Source organism: Poecile atricapillus, chromosome W (assembly GCF_030490865.1).
Source record: "Poecile atricapillus isolate bPoeAtr1 chromosome W, bPoeAtr1.hap1, whole genome shotgun sequence".
Taxonomy (NCBI): domain Eukaryota; kingdom Metazoa; phylum Chordata; class Aves; order Passeriformes; family Paridae; genus Poecile; species Poecile atricapillus.
Window position 1 is genome coordinate 9,156,738 of NC_081288.1, and position 21,155 is coordinate 9,177,892.

At 37.6% G+C, this 21,155-nt stretch overlaps 1 protein-coding gene across 1 annotated transcript in view; it reads left to right on the forward strand.

Annotated features, from left to right (window-relative positions):
* Window positions 1-21,155, forward strand: part of LOC131592129 (semaphorin-3A) — a 160,706-nt gene that overhangs the window by 94,577 nt on the left and 44,974 nt on the right. The window contains exons 5-6 of the mRNA XM_058863413.1: window positions 2,211-2,304; window positions 9,126-9,245. Coding sequence (XP_058719396.1) covers window positions 2,211-2,304; window positions 9,126-9,245 — 214 coding nt within the window. The remainder of the gene's footprint in view (window positions 1-2,210; window positions 2,305-9,125; window positions 9,246-21,155) is intronic.

Genomic DNA, 21,155 nt, shown 5'->3' on the forward strand with positions numbered 1-21,155 from the left:
TACATTTATTTGGCACTTAACAGGGATGTATTTATTGTCATTATTACTCACCCATAAATTTGGAAACTTACAGTACGTGTCTCTTCATTGCTTTTTAACTGAAATGCGAAAACACTGTGGGATTTCCCTTTCAGGCATCTTACTTCAAATTTTTATTCCACAAGCACAAAGAGAAGGGTTGATCACCTCTGACTTACGTTGACCTGGGTCTCCACTTGTTCTTGTCTTCTACACACCAATATCAATAGAGTTACAGTGACATAAAACAGAAGAATACAGTCAAAAATCAGATCCTCCTACACCAAATCACTTTCCACATCTGTTTCCTATTTGTCTTACAATGACACATGGGATTATATTGGGAATATATTCTGCTTTAACTGTCATACCACTGACTCTGTAGCCTTATCAGATATCCCTTGGTGTGCTGGTTGAGCACTTGTCATCTACTAAGAAGAAATGCCAAGAAAATGTAGATTGATAATAACATTTTTCAATAACAGCTTGTAGCATTAGTGCCATCTTCTATTATTGCAGTTGAGGTTTAGCATTCTCATCAATTTACTACTTTTATTTATTATTCAAGATCTAGATATGGATCCTACAGTAGAATTCCAGAAATGTTTTTCTGTTTGATTATTTATTCATCTCTGGTTAGAAAGAGCAAAGTCAGAAGACTGGAGAGATGCAAGGAATGTGTCTGGCTTATTAAGAGCCAGAAAGAAAGACAAGAAAGAGAGAAATGTAGTACTGTGTCAAATAGCACAGATACAGGATGACTGTATAAACATAATCAGGCAGGCTACATGTACAAGAACATGCTTTAGGAGATTGAGTCTGACTTCTGGGATCAAACTTCACAAAGCAGTGTCCAACCTTTTTATCTTACAGCGCAGTAAGCCATGGATGACTATCCTCCTAACAGTTTATTTTCCCTTCATATTTTTCTTCCGTGAATGGAAGGAAATGTGAAATCCACCTCACATTTTTTTTGAAAATATGTAGTAAATACTAGAAATATGTGCTGGTGTGATGTAATTAAACAAGCCTGTAATAAAATCTCTAGCCTGTGACTTAGAGAATCATGGACACTGGGTTTAAAATAACACCATTTGGAAGTATGCCTGGTCAGTGGCCTCACCATTGCCTGGGTTCAGTATGGATGAGCAATATAGGGAAGGCAAGGGTGCCAAGGAGGATGCTGCTTCCAAGGTGGAGGTTGATCTCTGCTCTTTGGGGTTCCTTGATGTAATTAGGTGTCAGTGCAAATTAGCCACAGTGCAGGTGGGAAATGGAAATCCCAGGTTTTGCTGAGGTCTTCACAAGTCCTCTGTGGATGTTGAAGACTTCTGTTCAAAAAGCATCTATTCTTCTGGTTTTATCCTCAGAGCAAAATATAAGATAAATATACTATTCAAATTGATTGGCAGACTTGGTCCCCCAGTTAAAATCAATTAAATGCACTGAAAAGCCCATTGCTTTGGATTTATTTACCTTCATTTGACTTGGTGTTTACTGAGGCCTTTTTTAATCTTAGTTTATATTCCCCTATGATTGGCCCTCTGCCTGCATATTTTAAAGGTTTCATCTCAAGGTACTGAATAATAATAATAATAATGATAATAATAATAATAATAATAATAAATAATAATGCTTTCCTGATGCAGTTGAAATTGAATTTGAGGATGTATATAAAATAGTAAGTCACTAATACGCAGGCTAGGAAAAGCAGAATTTAGTATATTATTATGTACTAATCTACAGTAGTGGCACATTTCAGAAAATAATAGTAAAAAATAGATTTTATCTTTTTCTCAGATAGAATTTTCAAATTCCTGTTCTTCGGTTACTGTTACTCAGATGTATTCTCAGTGAAGGTAAAAATAGTTTAGCAAACCCATGAAAATTAATATGAAAATAAATTATATGTGCAGTGGAACAGAAGAGACACAAGCTGTTTATGTGTATTTTTGCCTTTGACCAGTATTCAGCACATATTGATCAGGAGATGGGCGTTTTTACCAGATCCTCACCCAGTGCAATTTGACTTCCCTGAAGCCACAAACCCCACTATGACTCACATACATTGCACTCTTTTTAGTTCAAATTACTTCTTAGTGTTCTTTCATCAAATAATGATGCTTTTTCCTTCTTTTTTTTCTTTTTCTTTTTCTTTTTTTTTTTTTTTTTTTTTTTTTTTTGCTTCACAGGACAACATTTTTAGAATGGAAGAGTCACATTTTGAAAATGGGCGGGGGAAAAGCCCTTATGATCCCAAACTGCTGACAGCTTCACTTTTAGTAGGTAGGTGACACAAGTTCAACAAGATATGCATTCTCTGTAAATAATTTGCCAGTTTTCTGCTTTTTTTTCCTCCTTGCAGCACCTTATGATAGGCATTTGTTTTATGCAATTTATTTCCAGGTTAAGGTAATTCTGGTTTACTTTTAATATAGGTGAGCCAAGTGTCCTGGGGTGTAAACCAAGATTCGGGTATCACAAGAGCTGCTTTATATCCTTGCAGGACCTTGATTCTGCTAAGTGTTTTTCTTCCTCACATCTTGGTGGAGGCATTTTAATCACCTGGTTCACAGGCTGGCCACACTGGTAGTCACACAAGCACAACTGAGAGCTAAGTCAGAGCAGGAATCAATAACTCCTTACATCAATTTTTCTGACAAGGAATGTCTGTCACCCAGCTTTACCTTGCATGGGAGCTGGAGATCAATGAACAGCCACAGGTCTGGGCCCTAAGGTGATGTTTCAGCTGAAGAATCTGTCCATCTGACAGTAAATAAAATTAAATTCCTGATCAGAAGAAAAATATTTAAATAAATTTAGTGGTTTTGAATTGGTAATACTTCATTTCATGAAATATGTAAATATGGAGCAACTGGACTGTGTCAATCTAATTGAACTAATGCAATTGATTGAATTTTTCTAATTGATTTAACTTATCTAATTAAATTAGATATGTTTGTTGTTATTACTTCACCTTTACAACTAAGGCAAAAAGATGTTTCGTGAGACTAAAAAAGGGGACACAGATTCTTCTTTCTCTACTCCTCTGCCTAGGTGTAGCCACCTTATCTTTAACATCCTTCCATGTAATTTTCTGGTAATTTTTTACAACCTCAAATCCAACAATAGTTTCAGAAAATTGGAGATTCTTTTCTCAGAAGTCTTCAGGAAATGACAGATAATGAGATACATTGTTTTTTTCAGGCCTTTGTCCATATTGTTAGCCTAGGGCCTTGCCTACCGTTTGCCCTTATTCTATTTACATTGTATTTAAAAATTAAGCTATTCAAAATAGACAGCAACAAAAATTTAGTCCTAAGTGTGCCTCATTTCCTGATCTTAGAGGCCCATAATGATCCCAGGTGATGAACTAACCTGGGGACACACACTTTTTAACAGGAAAAACAGGAAAGACATCTGCATCTTGCTCCAACTTGTACCCTGTACAAACAAAAAGGGAAAAAGAAGTGTGTGTAAAAGGCCAGTGTATAAATTAGTGCCTGGAGCAACTTGAATTTGTGGCAGAGCTACTCTCAAGCGAATAGCTTTACTATTTATTTTAATATACAATAAAGAAGAGAATGATGACAGGCCAGTATTACATGGTATACCCGGTATGCAACTGCACAAAGTCAACAGTGTCTAGCTTTCCACATTCCTTTTTTTTTTCCACTCTGTCCGTCATATATATGATTATCTTACTTCCCTTGGCTTAGATTGCATGTCTTTAAAAGATTTTTGCTTTCTTGAGCCCACTTCCTGCCTCTATAATTTTGACTCCATGTGTATTTCCATCTAATAAATAATAGACTGAGCATGATCATTTGTTTTGAATCAGGCCTCAGAGCCACTGGGTGTAATAATACAATAGAGAATGATGCAAATTGAGCATTCAAAGCTGGTGACTAACTTATACTTCAGTCACTTACACAAAACTCAGGGTGAAGCTAAAATTAGCATTCCTGTCTCCTGAACACCAGCAGCCTTCTTTCTTTACCTCTTTATAGTTGCTCACAGCCACGCTGCATTACTGATTGTGATGTTGCATTTACTTCAGCCCTTTTCTGCAGAGTGCATATTGCAGAGCATGTGTTTCAGAGCATGTATGCCAAATTCACCACTGGTTCTTTGCTTAAAAATAACTTCTCTTTGGCAAAAAAATCCTTGTTTTTTATGGTAAAATGATGACCCAAGGCAAAATAATGTCCTCCCCCCAAAAGAGTTGAGGAACAGGGGAAGAACTGGCCAAGCAATGACTGCGTGGAGAGGTTTGGTCCAGCTGCTCTCCAAAGCAGGGAGCATGGGAGTAAAGCAGTGAGTGTGGGCATGAGGGCCAGAACAGCCTCTTAACCATAGAAGTGTCACACCAAAGCCGTGGATACACTGCTGCTCCTCTTCTCCTGGGCTGAGCTACTCCTGGCCCTTCACGTGACAGAGTATTTGTCCTGTGAGTGACCATGGTTTATCTAAGATTTAAGAGGGCAACTATGTAAAAGAATTCCCCAGCATTCATTAAAATGCAATGTTATAATTAGTAATTCAAAGTAACTATCAGGAAAACAAATAAAAAAAAAAAGCTGAGAAGTGTAATTTAGATGGTTACATACAGGAGGGAAGCATTATTTCTCTTCTTCATCAGAAACACTAAACAGATATTTTGCAAAGTGTGGAAAGAGAATGTTTTTGACACCATAACTAGGAAGTAAATTTTAGGTAAGTGAAATGTAGTAATTTGAGCGAAATATGAAGGTTAATGTGCAAAAATTAAATTCTAGTCTTTAATAGCCATTAGTACCCAGGAGGCCTATTCTATATTTCAACTGAAACAAATTCTTACCAGTGTAAAAAGGATCTTCTGCAGTTTTCCCTCTCTCCTAAAAAAAATCAATAATATATGAAAAAAATACACCCACACTAAAGCGAAACGAAAATAAATGGTTCATCTTCATTAAATTGTTCTGATATTTTTCCAGTATACATTCCTTGTTCCATTCACCTGCAAACATTTTTTCATTACTAACAGTTGTTCATTAAAGTTGGTCACTGCTACCCTACTCTAAAGTAAATGCCAGCTGGGAACATGATACAACTGGTTCCTGGTAATGTAAGACACTGTGCAGCCATTCCCACCTATGTGCTGCAAACTAAACAGTCTCCATCTGAGTGGGCTAATGCATGAAATGTAGAGACCAAGAAATCCCTGGGCACCACTCATGAGTATTCCAGTGCAGGAGGAAAATGAGAAGCAGCATGGTTTCCAAGGAATATAATCACAGGAGAAAATATCACTGAATGTGTTAGACTAGAGGAATTTTATTGGGATAGTCAAAAAAAAAAAAAAAAAAAAAATTAAAAACCCTCAGAGAAGGAGGCAGCATTGTCCCAGTATCGGTTTATTTAGGGAAATGACAATCTGGGATTTTCAAAAGCTTTATCCAGAATCCTCAAAGCTTTTTATGCTTCTCTGTCTCATTATTTCATTATTTTTTTATTTTTTTTTTACAATTCACCATTCTTTTTAGATTGAACAAATCTTTAATTTTTCAATGTTAAAAACCAGTTTAGGTGCCTTAATGCTCCCAAATATGTATTAATATGATCTAAACAACAGTGGCTTTTCACTAGTTAAGTACTTCATTTATTATATATATATATAACTAATTTATTAATAGTACTCTATTTCTTAGAAATTAATTAGTAAGTACATATGAGGCTCAAGATTTTGAAATTACTGTAACTTTCTGGAAAGTTTTAGTTATTGACTTCAAAAGAAGTGAAGTCAAACCACCCCTATGTCTGAAAATCTTAACTTTAGTGAATGAACCTTTTAACCATGGATGGATTTCATTTATGAGCCCGTTTACAATTGAGAGTAATTGTGGCGTTCAGGGCTTGGTTTTGCCTGTATTCCTCATTTCTGCAACTTCCTTACTTCTTCAGAAGGAAAGTTTACAGTTCTTTACTCCCTACAAATTATTGTCTTTCAGAGTGCCAACTTATTTAAAAGCTGAATAGAAAGAATTTAAAATAATAAATACATATTAAATGCATATTTCTTGTTTTTCAGTATCTTTGTATCTGATGACCTTGGGGAGTTATTTAGAGTTCTGTGCTGTTTATGTACAGTACAGACAAAAATGTTCCCTCCCCTCCAAAAATCAGCATTACTATGGACTTTAATTATTGCCTATTTATTTAGTAAAGTCAATATATGTATTTCTGTTTACACTTGTGTATCAGCATGCTGCTCCTTTACAATAGGTGTTTTTTGTCCAAAACATATTTTTACCTGTGCAAACAACTGAAGGCCATCCTTTAGTTCTGGATAGTCGTTCCTTTGTCCTGCTGGGCTGGAAATACAAAGTAACTATTTTTTCTTTTTTTTCTTTTTTTCTTTTGATAAATGTTTGTCAGTTTTCAAACTCTTAATTTCCACTTTCTTCTTGAAGTTTATAAAACTTCTTTTAAAAGTGCTGACACAGAAATAACACAGTGAAGACTATCCATGACATTAAAGAATCATTTTCTAGATTACCCTTGAGTAAATTTCAGTCCACAAGAAGGTATGCACAGGGAAATAAAGATGAATGTACTTCTATCTAGACAGGAGGCAAAATCCTCATATAGCTTTTGCATGGTACTAACTTAAAGGATGTGCACATCTGGGACATGACTTGAGGCTCACCCTGAATTTTGCAAAAATTATCTAAAGCCTAACAAAAATAAATGGTATTTCTTGGTATTTCTGTCTGGAAGAAGTCAAAATCCCCTTTTTGCATGACTGCAGCAGATCTGTTCAAACTGCAGGCACTGGTCTAAGTATACTGAAACTTGGAGGGGCTGTAGTAGGGATGATAGAAAGGTCAGACAGTTTTCTACAGACCCTTCCTCATTTGAAACATGCTGAAGCCAGTTATTGGCAAAACTTTTATCCTGTAACCACTGAAGAAAAAGTATCAGCCACAAGAGCCTTGTAGTGTCCTCTTGAGTTGAGCTGAGTCCAGCCTGGAAAATATGTTAATTTCCAGTGGTGTTTATATATCAAGTTAGAAGTGTCAAAAAAACTTAAAATTCTAAATATTTCAATTATATAATTTAATTAGTTTTCAAACTGTATTTGGTTTAATTTCAGCAATGTAGTATTAAATATAGATTTTTCTTCACTGACTGACCTTTAGATCTGTTGATAACTAAGAAGAAAAATAGGCCTTGTTGGTTTTTCCTTTCCCCTTTGATTTCTATTGATTTATCAGAAGTCACTAGGGATTGAAAGACAAGAAAATGAAGATAAGGTTAAAGAAAGGTTAAGCATAGCATCAAAGCCCTTTTCACAGGAAAAAAGGTTTTATGATCTTTAAAATCTCAGCTGCATACTCTGTACATAATAATCACTATAATTAAGTGATTGTCTCCCCTTCCAAAAAAGTTGAAAATTACATAGAAGAATGGTAAATCGTTAATTAATGATATGCTGTTCTGTTTCCCTTCTGATTACACCTCCTGCTGGGCATGACTGGTCTATTTGCTTCTAATCTCTGCTGTAAATTCATTCAATTCCACGCCTTTCCGCTATCATGTTTTCACCCTTCCTGACTTTCGTGACTACCATATGGTTCAGAGCCACTGTAGGTTCAGTCAGGGATTTCATGGTGTCAGTGTTCAGGGAAAAGATGCCAGTGATATCCAGTAGGCATGCTTGCATCTGGTTGTCCCACCATGGAAATACCTAAAATTGCCATGAAAATTATAAACTTCTTCCTAAAAGGGTATTTTAAAATGAGGATATGGTGGAGTTCATCATGACCATGAAAAAGTGTATTACCTTACCTAAAGAAAGAGTTATTTTATCCTCAAACTTGTCTTTTTCACAAGGGACCCGTGTAATATGGGTAGCTTGAAAATAGGAGTTGGAAGGAATAATGCTTTTTAATTCCATTTTAACAGTATAGGGTAGGTTATCTCATTTCACACACTGAGGTAGAACATAGTCCTAAAAACGCATTTTTAGCATTTTTGATTCAGAGCGATTTCATGGACAAGCTCTAAATTAATGTCAGAAAGATATGTGTTGTACTTTGATCTCTGGTTCTTTTCTGTGGGTCTCATCACAATGTCCTTATTATTATTACACTCTCTACCAGCTGGCAGGTATTTAACTTGACCTGCTCCTTAGAATTTAGATAGTCTCTCTCTCCCCCCATCTCTGTCTCCTCTGTGGCTCTTCTAGCTGGCTGAGGAGGGACGAGCTGGGCTGTGTATGTGCCATTTAGGGGCTGAAGTATCATTTTTTTATGGTCAATTTTTAGTTCAGTTGTTCCCTGTGAAATGCATGGGGGTCAAAGTAGCAGGGGATGATCTCGTTTATTCTCTCCCTTAGCTGTTGCCCTTTGCCAGTACCACAGTTACAAAGGTGGCCAAAGGAGAAAGGCATGTTCTGTTTTTCCTGTAAAATATCCTGTTTTCTGAGGATCCACTCGGAAAAAAAAGTGTCAAAAACAAACCAAAAACAAAACTGCAACAACAACAACAACAAAACATCTGCCAACAACAAATCCCAAAACAAGAACCCAAAACAAAACCAAAAAATTTCTCAAACCAACCAAAGTAAAAACCACATCATTTATATAGGAAAAATTGAAGGGACCTAAGGAATTTCTGACCCAAAAGTGACTGAACTGGACTCTTCAGTTCCCAGAGTCACATAAACCTCGGAGGTTAGAAGGAACCTCTGGAGGTCTCCAGACCAAACTCCTGTTCTAAACAGGGCAATTTCACATTTAGGTAGGTTTTCTGAGGCTGCTTACTCCTGCCTGCCAGCGTAGGTGCACTGGCTGCCACTGTTCCAGCCTAAGAATTCAAACATATTTTGGCAAAGTGCACCAGCAGTCAGCAGATACAGCTCATTTGCAAGAGGTTACAATTAAGCTCTGCAGTGAGAAATTTGGTCTAATCTCTATTTTTAATGACAATACATTGCATATGGCTTGTTGTTTTGTAATTTCCTCATTATCCCTATTAGTGAAATATGAACATATGACAGCTTTCTCTGACTTACCATGACTGGAAAATTGAGGAATGTTGCTTATAATTATGTCCTCCCACAGATGGAGAACTGTACTCTGGCACAGCAGCAGACTTTATGGGCAGGGACTTCGCCATTTTCCGAACTCTGGGGCATCACCATCCCATCAGAACAGAGCAGCACGACTCCCGGTGGCTAAATGGTATGTAAAATGTACATTTCTCTGGTTACACTCATCCAGCCATTAAAGACTAGCACACAGCTCCATTCCAGCAACATCTGTGACATATACACTCCTCTTTTATTTGGAGCAGAATTCTGTCTTAAACCAGTTAAACTAATCAAAAGTGATTTATAAAGAAGCATTTTTGGTTTAATTACACTGAGACTTGTGGAGTGTGATTAAATTTAAAACACACACAGACACTATGAGCAGCACAGTCATGCAAGTTGGACAGAAGCTTAAGGCTTGAGGCATCAGCCACACATGAACACAAAGTAGCTCCAGAGCCTTGGACAGGATGTGCCTTGTACAAGGTTTAATTTTTGTTGGGTTGAAGGGGACACTGGCCACAGCCAGCAGAAAGTCAACCAGCAGAACTTCATGAGCAAGCCAAAGTTGTCAAGAGTTTGGAAAAAGAGAAAAGGGTCCTGGGGATTCCAAGTTATTTGGTTTCAAAATATCCAATAGTTTAGCAAGGCACAATAGCTTACATTATTGTATGGATATTAGTAATCAAGCCTGTGGTTTATTTGCATGTCTGAGGAGGGAAAGATAGTTTCAGAGACAATCTGATTTTGGCTTCATGTAGCAAAATACTTTAGAATGCATCTGAGTACTCTATCCAAGTTCTAGTGAAATTCAAATTTCCAATAGCTGAAACTGAATTACACTTGGCTTTAGCTATATGAGGATATGAACATTTTGGAAATGAGAATTCATTGTCTGAAAAAGCTGACATTTGAATTAAATAATACTAACTGTATTTGCTGAGTTAATTTAAATTTAAATTTTCTTAAGAGTTAACTAGCTCTGCTTTTGCTGTATATACTGCTTGCACCTACACTCCTGTTTTTGAATTCACAAATTATTTTATTCTTAGACAGTTTTTGCTCCCAGCCATATTATTTATGTCTCTGCTGAGGTTCAGGCTTTCTTATGTGGGTTTGCTATTTAGTGCAAACTGTTAACACAAATTTTAATGTGTAAGAGCAGAGTATGTTTTAAAACACAGTTTGTCATTAGCTAGTCAAGACCTTCTAGTATTAAACTGGGTATCACATTAGCTGTATATACAATCCATAACATTAGTCTCTGACTCATCATTAAAACCACAAAATGCTATTGCAAGTGGGATTAACTCTGTAGCATACACTGGATGCACGTATCATTTAATTGTGTATATTATAAGTGTGGAGCTGTATTTTAATATGACAAGTTTATGAATCTGATGTATATCCTGTTAAATTTAGTTTTGCTGCAATTCATGTGGACTATTATATGTTTGGTGAACAGATTCAGGTCTACAACATTTCAGTTCTACAATCTGTGTTTACCTAGTAGCACAAAAATCGTATTCCCTCGGTTATTTTACTATGACAGTAAACAATATTTTTGGACTTCAGGAAACAGTAAAGTAGAAGGATTATATACATACCCATCTATCTTGATACCTGGTAGAGTAATAATGTGTTAAAGATGACCAACATCAACTTCTGTTACGATAGTCATGATGACATTTTAAAGCCCAATCATGCAAGCAAAATTGGCTTTAATGCAGTAGATTTGCACAATGACAGCTGAGTCAGGAGGATTTATGCAGTAGGAAAACGCAGCCATTGTCCACAGGCCCTGTACTTCACTGCTGAAAATGTGTCATTCCGCTGTGGATTCGGTTATCAGTCTTTCAGCATTAAATGTGAGAACTGCTTTTCCCAAATTAGCACTAAGATTACATCTGACAGGGCGCAGAAACAGCAACTGCTTTGTTGCAAGGTGGGGAGCCAATGAACTTCAAGCTTTCTTGAATTTAACTATTTTACAAAATGAGCATAAAAATAGAAAAGCAGCATTCTTTGTATCACAGGTGAAGGTTATTTCCAATTCTACTTCTAAGTTCTTTCACTATATTCCTGTATGGGAAGTTTCAAACTTCATTTAAAACAAGATAAGAATTGAATTGGAACCTTTAGAAATTATTCTCATAACTGTCCATAATTTAATACAGAATGATCCCTTAGTACATTTTTGAAATCTCTCTCTCTGCTGCAACTTAATACATTTACCTTCCTATTATGGAAAGATTGGCCTAAAATCTGCACTGCAACATTCCTATTAGAGGCTCTGAGGCTTTATTGGTGATTTTCCAGTGATAAGATCCTGGCAGCCTTTCCACGTAGCTCTCCTAATTTCAGAATCTAACATGGAAATTCAAAAAATGATAATAGTTTGGGTTTGAAAGTCTGCAGGCATGCCAGTGTGTTGATTATTGTTTTTAATTCGTCATTTTTCTTTTTAAAATAATATTATAAAAGAAGCTCTGTGTTTGCGCATCTTTAAAGTGGATATACTCCTAATGAAACAAGCTCACATTGAATGAAGAATGAGGTGTTCACTGCTTTCTTAAACATCTATACAAACTATTTTTGAACCTGATGTTTGCAGACTTTAATAAGTTTTTTTGTTAAAGACATGGATTTTTATGTAGTGGTAGGTTTGCTTTCCTAATTGCTTTTAACGGTGAATTTAGCCTCAGATGAAAAAAACAGTATTCTAAGGGGTGTAGACTGAAAGCTGTAGAACAACAGTTCTTATCAAGCTTAGAGACAAATTCTCATCCCTGTTGAGTTTAATAGTTAGGTGGTGAGGCAGCCAGTTCTAAGACCTTACTAATGTTTACTTCAGTCGGAGCAGGAGCTAAACTTCTTTTTCCTTACTAAGGCTAAGGTCAGAGCTGACAGCGTGCAGAAAACACAGCTGTTTGGTACCAAAAATGGAGAGGAGAAGACAGTTGGACGTGAGGAGTTTGCAAACTTTTCCCAGAAATTATCTTGCCCTGAACTGTAGAACAACATTACACAGAGCGATTAAGTTTTTGGGATTTAAGTAGGAACACAGAGTTACTACGGAGATCACACAATCACATTCTGGAGATTCTCAACCTTCTTACGGAAATTGTATGTTTTGGGGAAGAAAACCCTGCCCAGCCCAAGGGAAGGTGCTGACCAGCAGCTCTTAAAGACTTCTTAAGTCTCTTAGAGATATTAAACACTCACAGGCTTCTAAAGCTTTCATTTTGTATAAATAATTAAACAGTCACCAAGCCAAATAAAACAAGGGAGACTGATTCTATAGCCGTGTAGTCAGGGCATTCATCTAGAAGCTAGGGAACTATACATCAGTCACTGTAGCAGTGTATATTTAATTATTGATACAGAGTTGCCAGATGTGACAAGGAAGCATTTGCAAAAACACAGTAAAATAAGCTGGTGCTCAGGGAAGTCATTTGGGAGATGAAAAGCTGCAGTTCAGTGCCCCAGACTGAATCACATGCTTTGTAATAAGCCATGTTCATGCGCATGTTGGACATTACTGGCTCCTCTGGTACTTGCATGGAGTTTTCTCTGAACAAAAGAAGCTTTGGCAATCTTAGTCCCAGTGAGGGTCTAGAATTGTTTTGAATTCTCAGAAAAAAAAAATTCTGAAGTTGAAAAAAATCTTTGGTACAGCTTTACTACAAGGAGCAGCAGCCTTGATGTTACATATGTATCTTACAAAATCTTGTAAGTACATGAGTAAGTACATGATTCCCTTTAAATGTGTCGTTGCCTCTCATAGTTCAGAGGCATAAAGTTATTTTGAAGAAGCATGGATCATGTCTTGCTTCCATGAACTGCTGCAGAAGTTAAAAAAAAAAATAAAAAAATAGATGAGTAGAGACCTGAGCAGGTGGGAGCAGCTTCTGGTGCCAGGAAGTTCCCTGCTGCACAGCAGGCAGCATTTGCTGTACACCATCCCCACCTTCCTGCAGGGGCTGAGGGCATAGCTGGAGGCAAGAAGGCAGAATTGGCAGTGCAGTCTACCAGAGCAAATGCTGAGCAATGCAAAGGCAATGCACCCAAGGCAGTTTTCAAACTGAAGATTAAAGTGGAAGGAGAGAGCTTAAAGCTGCTCTCATCTTCTCTGACTTGAGCACTGGAGATCTGGCCTTAAATTGTTAACATTTTGTAAAATGAATAACCATAAACATTTATTTTAAAAGCAAAGCAGGATAGGGCTGAGCAAAATCTGAAAGGAAATGAAATCACAAAAGCTGCATTAGAATAGTATTATGAATCTGGTTTGCACCCCAGAAATACTGGCCTCCCTCACCCTCTTTACTAGACCTGGAGTTAAGGGAGATTGTCAGTCTGGATTTCCAGCCTTGGCGTGGAATTTCATTGCTTTTTATGGGTTTAAACCACTCTATGATATTATTTTAGCATACTTTCCATGGCTTAATTTTTAAAGTGGAGTAGTAACTGTGCTTAGTCCCTTGAGGTTATTGTCCTTGGTAATCTTTACTTTACGGTTACATAAACAGCTGAAAATTATAGAAACTGAGAGACTGTTCAATAAAAAAGAAAATGCCCTCTTAAATTTAACAGGATCCAAGGCAGGAAACACAGAATTGATACTCTCCTGGCATTTGAACAGAACTCGAGACATCACTTTGTGTTGTTTCCAATTACAATATTTTATTGAATGTCCCAGCATTGGCATTACACACACGTGATTTTGAACATATATATTGCACAGTAAACTAATGTATAGCAACAGAAATAAAAGTTTGCAGATAGTTTACAGGATTTTTACCTCTCTGATAAAATGCATTAAATGCATCAAAATGTTAGAATTCAATTACTTTTGCTGAGACTTGGGTGTGTACATATTCTTGATCCTTGAACCTATAATTAGTCTTCGGTCAACCACACCAAACCCTTTTCCTACCTGTACATAGCTACTGATGGACCCCTCTGCTGTGCCACTCCCTTGTCCCTAAATGCCTCCCTAGTTTCCCATTGTCCATCTCACTTCCTACACATTCTCAATCCAGATACACAGCATGCTGTAAAATACAGGTATCAGCTGTGGGAAGGGGCCATAGAACCCAAACATCCTGGTACCTGGGAGTGTTTCATAAAATACATCTAAGATCTTATTGGAAGAAGGAGGTGATGGATGCTACAAATACAATGAATCACCATCAAGAGAAGAGCTGTTTAAACAAAGAACATTTAAAAATAAAAAAAGTATGAACTGTCTATGAATTTATTCAGTCTTCAAATTAGAAGTCTTAAACTATCATGGGAATGAAAAAGCTGTCCAATAGAAGTAGTCAGTGAGGCAGCCTAGCTGGTTTTAAGAGGAGCTCAGGTAACATTTCATGTGTTATACAGCACACCTGCCTGACATCTCAAAAGACTACAGTGAGCAGACTAAGGAGTCTCTTCCAGGTCTGCATTGCCATGAATTTAAAAGGACATATTTAAACAACCTTATGAGTGAAAACATTAAGAGGGATATTTTTTTTTTGTGCATGTCATTTTTTTGTTGTTCTTTTGGTGTCAATTTTCCTGTGAAGGGATCTCTTGCATTTAAAATACACATTTCCATATTTGAGCAGCTGATATGTGCTATCATGCAGGCTGTAGTGTGGACTGAGTTCCACGCTTTCCCACCACGGCTTGCAGAAGCATGAGCAACTCCGAACCTTGCGGAACAAAACATGTCCATATATGCAAGTCTCATTTCTCACTCAATAAGTCCTCCCACCCCCCCCGCCATTCCCACTATCTTCATTGCTAAGAATAGTAATAAATAATTACACAGTGATAAATTCCATGTGTGACAAATGCTAATGTCACCTAACAGTGCTAGGAAGTGCTCAGAAACTATGGTGACGGTGGCATAATACTGTGAACAGAATGGCACACAAATTCAATTTACAAGGGTTTTTTTTTCCCTTAAGTCTGTAGATCCATATTTGAGAGATTGAGTATGAATTTTAAGTTGTTTTTCTCATTGCAATCTAACAAGCTTTTTCTATATACATTTTTTGTTACAGCCCATTCTTTTTTTTTTTATTGCTTTTTACTTGGAAGAAATATAAAATTTCTGAAATCAGAAAATAAATGGCTCTTTCTTATTGTTATTACTTGACATTTATCCTGTCACTGATCTGAAATGGTTGCAGGTCAAGAAGCCAAGGGCCCTGCTGAATACTTGACCAGAAGATACTCATGTATTTGAACCAGTTGATTCAGTGAACCTGTCTGATAACTGTTCCCTGTGTCTTTATACAGAGTAAGAGAAGCATTTGGTTCAGAAATGAAAGACCAAGTAGCAATTAGAGAATGTGCTGAACAGTTTCTCGGGATGTGAGAAAGCTCATGAAGATAGTAGGTGGAGACAACTAGAAATAATAAAATCTTCCCATCAAGTGGACTAAATGAGATTATTTGAAATCATTCTAGGAAACAGATCTTCTCATTCTCCATCCCTCCCATACCCTCTAGGATTAAGCAATTTTCTTCATTAAATATCAGTGCTGTGGGTGATACTTTGTTTAATTGAGGTTGAAGGGATGGTAAAAGTAGCAAAAAGACAAGTTTCGAGGTTGGAGTGGAAAAGCAGGTAGGAAAGATGAAGCAGCAGAGAACATTCTCCTGGTCTGACTGCAATTTTTGAAGGCTTCCTGACACTGTAGAGAGTATGACTGGAGAAGGAAGACTTGCATCAGTAAACATATTGGTCTATGCTATAGCCACAGTAGGCACCAGTTAGGATACAAGTTAGTCCAGGAACCTGACTTAGGGTATGTGTATATTACATGGTTAACCATGCACTCATTTATGGGTTTTCACTTGGTCAGCCTTACTATCCACACCAAAAAATGTAATAGCTGGGAGTGTAGATTAGAAGCCAAGCTTTGCTGCAATTCATTCATTCTGTGACTCATTTTATAGTGCATATAAGATAGAAAATAACGGTAGAGCTTAGAGTTGTTTGTTCACTGCTTCCACTGGAGACCAGAGAAGTTTCTCTGTTGCATAAAGTACAATTTTAGGAAAGAAGTTCATACTTCTCAAAACAAACTGTGTGGAATGTGACCCCAGTCCCAACCAGATCACTGCAGCATAGTCTTTCTAAAAAGAGACTTGCCAGTGACAGCCAGTTTGAGATCTGCACTCACTCTTGTGCATTCAATTGGTCTATTGCTGATGTATTGGTGATAAAATTGCTAAATGTTAAGGTTTTTATTTCAACTGTGAATTGAAAGGTCAACACATGACCATTTATCAGGTTAACAATACAGTGAATCCTATGGGTCTCATGTTGGGGTGGGATCTGAGAGTGCAGCCATTCCCATCACCTTCTCTGAAGGCAGTTGGATGAAAGAGCCAGAGCAAGCTCTGGGTAGATGCTGGAGGTGGATAAATCAATGTACCTCTGTATTGGCAAAACTGGTGATCTCATTTAGGTGTTCATGTTCAAATTTGATGATGCAGGTGAGTTGCTTCCTATACTCATCCTTTAGAAAAATAAATCCAAGTTTCATCTGCTTCTTTCAGCAGCAGGAGATGTGTAAAAATCCATCCTTATGAGCACACTCCAGGAGTACATTCAGTTGGAGGAGTAGAGCTCTGTGCCCCTCCCACACTGATAAAAAACACCTGCAATTTTCCAATTATCAATAGTCCCAGTAATATTCTATCTCCTCTAAAAAGCATTGTGGTTTGTTTGTTTGTTTGGGGGTTTTTGTTTGGGTTTTTTGGTGGGTTTTTTTTTGTTTGTTTTTGGGGTATTTTTTGTTTGTTTTGTTTTTTGGTTTGTTTTGTTGGGTTTTTTGTTTTAATTTGGTTTGGTTTGTTTTTTATCCTAAAATGGATTATTTTTTTCTCTGGATTTGATTCAATGGATAACTTATAGAGTTGGCAGTGGATGGCTTTGTAAAGTGATGGTCTGTTCACTTAAGATGACAAACATAGTATATTATCCAAGCAGTGGCAGTAACCTCTACAAGAAAGCTTTGTGTACTACTTTGAGCTAATGTATGACCAAAAAGATCATTTCTATCTGTATATTTATCTATTTATCTATCTATCTATCTGTTAGCCACATGCAACAGTTCATAGGAAGACTCCCTTTTCCGTGTAGATAAATCTCGGTAAGAAAAAGAGTCTTTTGTTCAGAAAAGGTGTTGTGTTCAGGTTCTAAGTTTGCATTTTGTTTTGCTTTTGGTATAGAACCCACTTTAAATTGCACAACACCAGTTTCTTTGTAATTATCATTTTTGCAGAGATCCAAATCAGCTTAAGCAAAAGGAAAGTTCGGATTAAGTGGCAGGATTCCAAAGACAAAGCCTCTGTCTTACAGACCTTGCAAATTCAAGTAGCTTTCCCATGATCTCTGTGAGAGCTCATCACAGCTCTGATGCTTGAAAACCAGTGACTTTTAACTACCAGATTGTGCCTCCTTTCTTGTTCACAAAAGTCACTAACCAGTTTTTCAGAAAAGTTAAGCTGAAATCTGTTTGTAGGAGTCCCACAGCAGAATACTAATTGATTTAAACAAAGGAGGAGTGGGTCTGTTACAGCCCCTTTATTGGGATATGACATACATCCGAATTTTCTTTTTGCATTCTTGTGCTGTGTTGGGTTTTTTTCCTTCTGCTCTAGTCATCAATTTAATGAGTGCTGACCCTGTCAATACCAATTTCCTCTTCTCAGGCCACCACCTTCAGAGTTTGGTGGGCATTCAATAGAGATTTACTGTTGACTGGGTAATTTGAGTTCATGTGTGTGGTGAAAAATTAGTGAGGAGAATTACCCAGAAAAGTGGATGCCATGACAATACATGTCACCATGGTGTGACCAGCTCTGCTGACATAGGTTTCAAAAGCTCTCCCCCTGTGAAAATGTGGCCTGTTTGCAAATTAATTAGTTTCTGGCAGCAGCTTGATTGTTGACCCAAAGTTTGTAGAGTGGAAAAACAATCAGATTAGTGTGTTCAATATAAAGGCCCAGTGCGGTGCTCGAGTGCAGTTTGCCAAACTGTTGAAGCCTTGAATAGAGTGAAACAAATTCTTTTTTGAGAAGCCAAGGCAAAGGTTAAGTGTGATGTGACTGGAGCACGCTGGCCGCGGGGTGGTGGGGAGAGAATTAAAGGTTTCAGCCACACAAAAATAGAGAGTGCTGAGCGAGTTGCATTGAATTTAATGAAATTCACAGCTTCAGACGCAAAAGTGTTTGGCAATGTTTTAGTCTGTGTTAAAGGGAGAAATAAGATGGCTTTGTTTTAAGAAGTTTTCTTTGTGCATCCGTGTGGGACACCAGGGACTGAGCCTCTAAAGGGTATTAGAGAGACTTCCTGAGCCTGCACGCTGTTTCTAAGCACCTGCAGACTGAGGTTTGTACCAGTTCCTCCCACTCCCACCACACACTAACTCCCTTTATCTCTCATGATTCAATCCAAGCTTCCCATTCATCACCTCCAGCATTTGGGCAGGGTTCTTCTTCTAAATAGTGCTGGTGTGTGGGCTCATAGACAAATATATTAGAAATCCATGTTTATGGATAAATAACTGACTAAAGCTTGTTATTGAGGGAGTGAGTCAAAAGATAGATAATAAAAAAATACATGCCACATCTGTAGCTGATAATACATGACAATGACCCCTATGGAGCCAAGATCTGATATCTACTCATTATTGTGCTCATCTCATTTCATTATTACTCTTCATTCCTTCAATAAGTATTTTTTAATATGTGTTTTCCCTTCATCATCCATTTTTTGTCATTCAGTGTTACTATCACCCTTGTAATGTGATACTGTTTTCTTTATATCAAACAATACCTATCCATATTTAAAACTATTGTTTTCCCACTATGACAAATAGAAAGAAAGAAAATACCAACTATTTTGAAGGTGTGCATGTTCATGGGAAGTTGAGGTATCTTCTCTTGGACCAATGTTTTAGCCCTGTTGTCCTGGATCAGAATGCCTGGCAGACCCAATGGAATGGGAGGACAGAGCTGCCAAGCTGAAAATATGAAGGGCTCCACGCAGCTCACCACATAGCCCCCACCCCATCAATTAACTGAGATGCCCAGCAGAGTTAATGATGTAAGGATACAGCCCCTCAGTCTGTTCCCACCTCTTTCCCCCGTTCCATAAAATTCCAACTCTTAGCCTGCGACCTGTGCAAACTGTGATTTGTTCTCGGTAATGGGGCTGAACCTACCCCCTTCACACTAACATTCCTGAACCGTGAATTGCTTGTCCCAAAAGGCATTTAGTGTTGCTTGCAATTAACACAACTGATTGCTCAAAGCCGGCACCTGAGGTGGCACGGAGCCAGCTGGAAGCATAATTGGCTCCTTAGCTGGAGAAACATCCACTTCACAGTGGAGTCTGTGATGACGGAGTTATTAGTTCAAAGTAAGCCAGGTATGTGAATACCTGTTCTATACATTAAAGCCTCCACTAGCACTAGACACAGATGAATTATTGCAGACTCAAAGCCTCCCTTTCTCTCTGTCTCCGGAACTTCCCCTTCTCTTTGTTCATGGAATCGCGCATATTTCAGCCTGAATATTTGGAGGGCTGAGTAATTGCTTTTGTTCTTTGGGTTATTTAATTACAAATCTCAGTAGATGACAGGTCCTCTGCTCTAAAGGAAGACATCACATTTGCACAGTTACAGAATCCCCACACAAATGTGTGTGGCAAATCAGTGACTGCAGATTTATTCATGCCCTCTGGGACCTGCACTGCCTTTTCAGCTTAGCATGCAATATGATTTAAATTACAGCTTGTGCAGAGCTGTGCCTTGGGATTACACTCCATGTTTCCAACTGTTTATAGTTCAGTGAGCTTTAACCTCTGTGATTCTGAAAATTAAATAATGTCATGGCTGATATCAAACTGGTGCTAGATTGCTAAATACTGTGTAGTATTAAAAACCCATTTTTACAACAAAGTGGAAACGTCAACGTATTTAAAACATTGATAGCACATTGAGGTAGTTCAAGAACACAATTCAAAATGTACACTAGCAAAGAATGGCAAAGCTAATATTAAACTCCATTACCAAGGGTATTGTTTCAACTCCTGTATTTAGCAGAGTTGTGGCTGTGGACTTTACTAGAGCAGGACTGAGCCTAACACGGGGCTTTGTGATGACACAAAGACTGTGCGAGATCAAGAAATGTAGATAGAGCATCTGTTGTGGTTAAATTCACATTTGTTAATTCCTTGCAGAAGTTTCATTATTTCTGAAATACTGTGATATATCAAATGTTACATCTTGAAGACCTTTTTGTGCTGTAATTGTGGACGCCTTAATATTTTTGTAGCCTTTGAAGAAGAGCAGAGGAAACACCTAATTAGAAAACTCAGTATTTAATATGACATGCAATTTCCCTTCAGATTACATTTCATTATTTATAGGGGTTTAGTGGATACACAAGCATTTAGATTTTTTTCTCCATTTAGTTTTTCAAACCCATGATTCCAGGACAGAAGCTGTTCCAGTCCCACTTGAGCCACTTCATCATGCTCCTCTCCAGGCTCTGTCAGGCAGCACTGCAAAACAAAAGAGTTAAACTGATGTCACCAACAGCATCATTTAGGCCACAGGGCCTCATTCATGACTGGTGTAAGGAAGGAGGAAGTGGAAGAGAAAAGGACAAATAGGAGAGACAAATGGATACTTATTTTTCACCTGTAAAAGCAGCATGTTGGACTAAATAACAGAAAATAATGAAGAATTCACACAATTTCTGTTACAAGATGGGATGGACAGATCACAGACACACAAAATGTTTGGCAAATGGTTCCTCATTTGATGCCTTTAAATGTTGACAGTGAAATAGATCCTGAACTTCCCATTTTTCCCATTGCATTGCCAAAATGGTGCTTCTTTTTCTTCTTTATCTTTAGAATGCCCAATGCTACTTATTTCATGCTTCAATATCCAGCCCTTACTTATCAAAGTGGTGTTAGAAATATCCCATCCTGTGCTATTGCATTGGGTTCAATGGGCTTGTATAAATCCATCCATTTTAA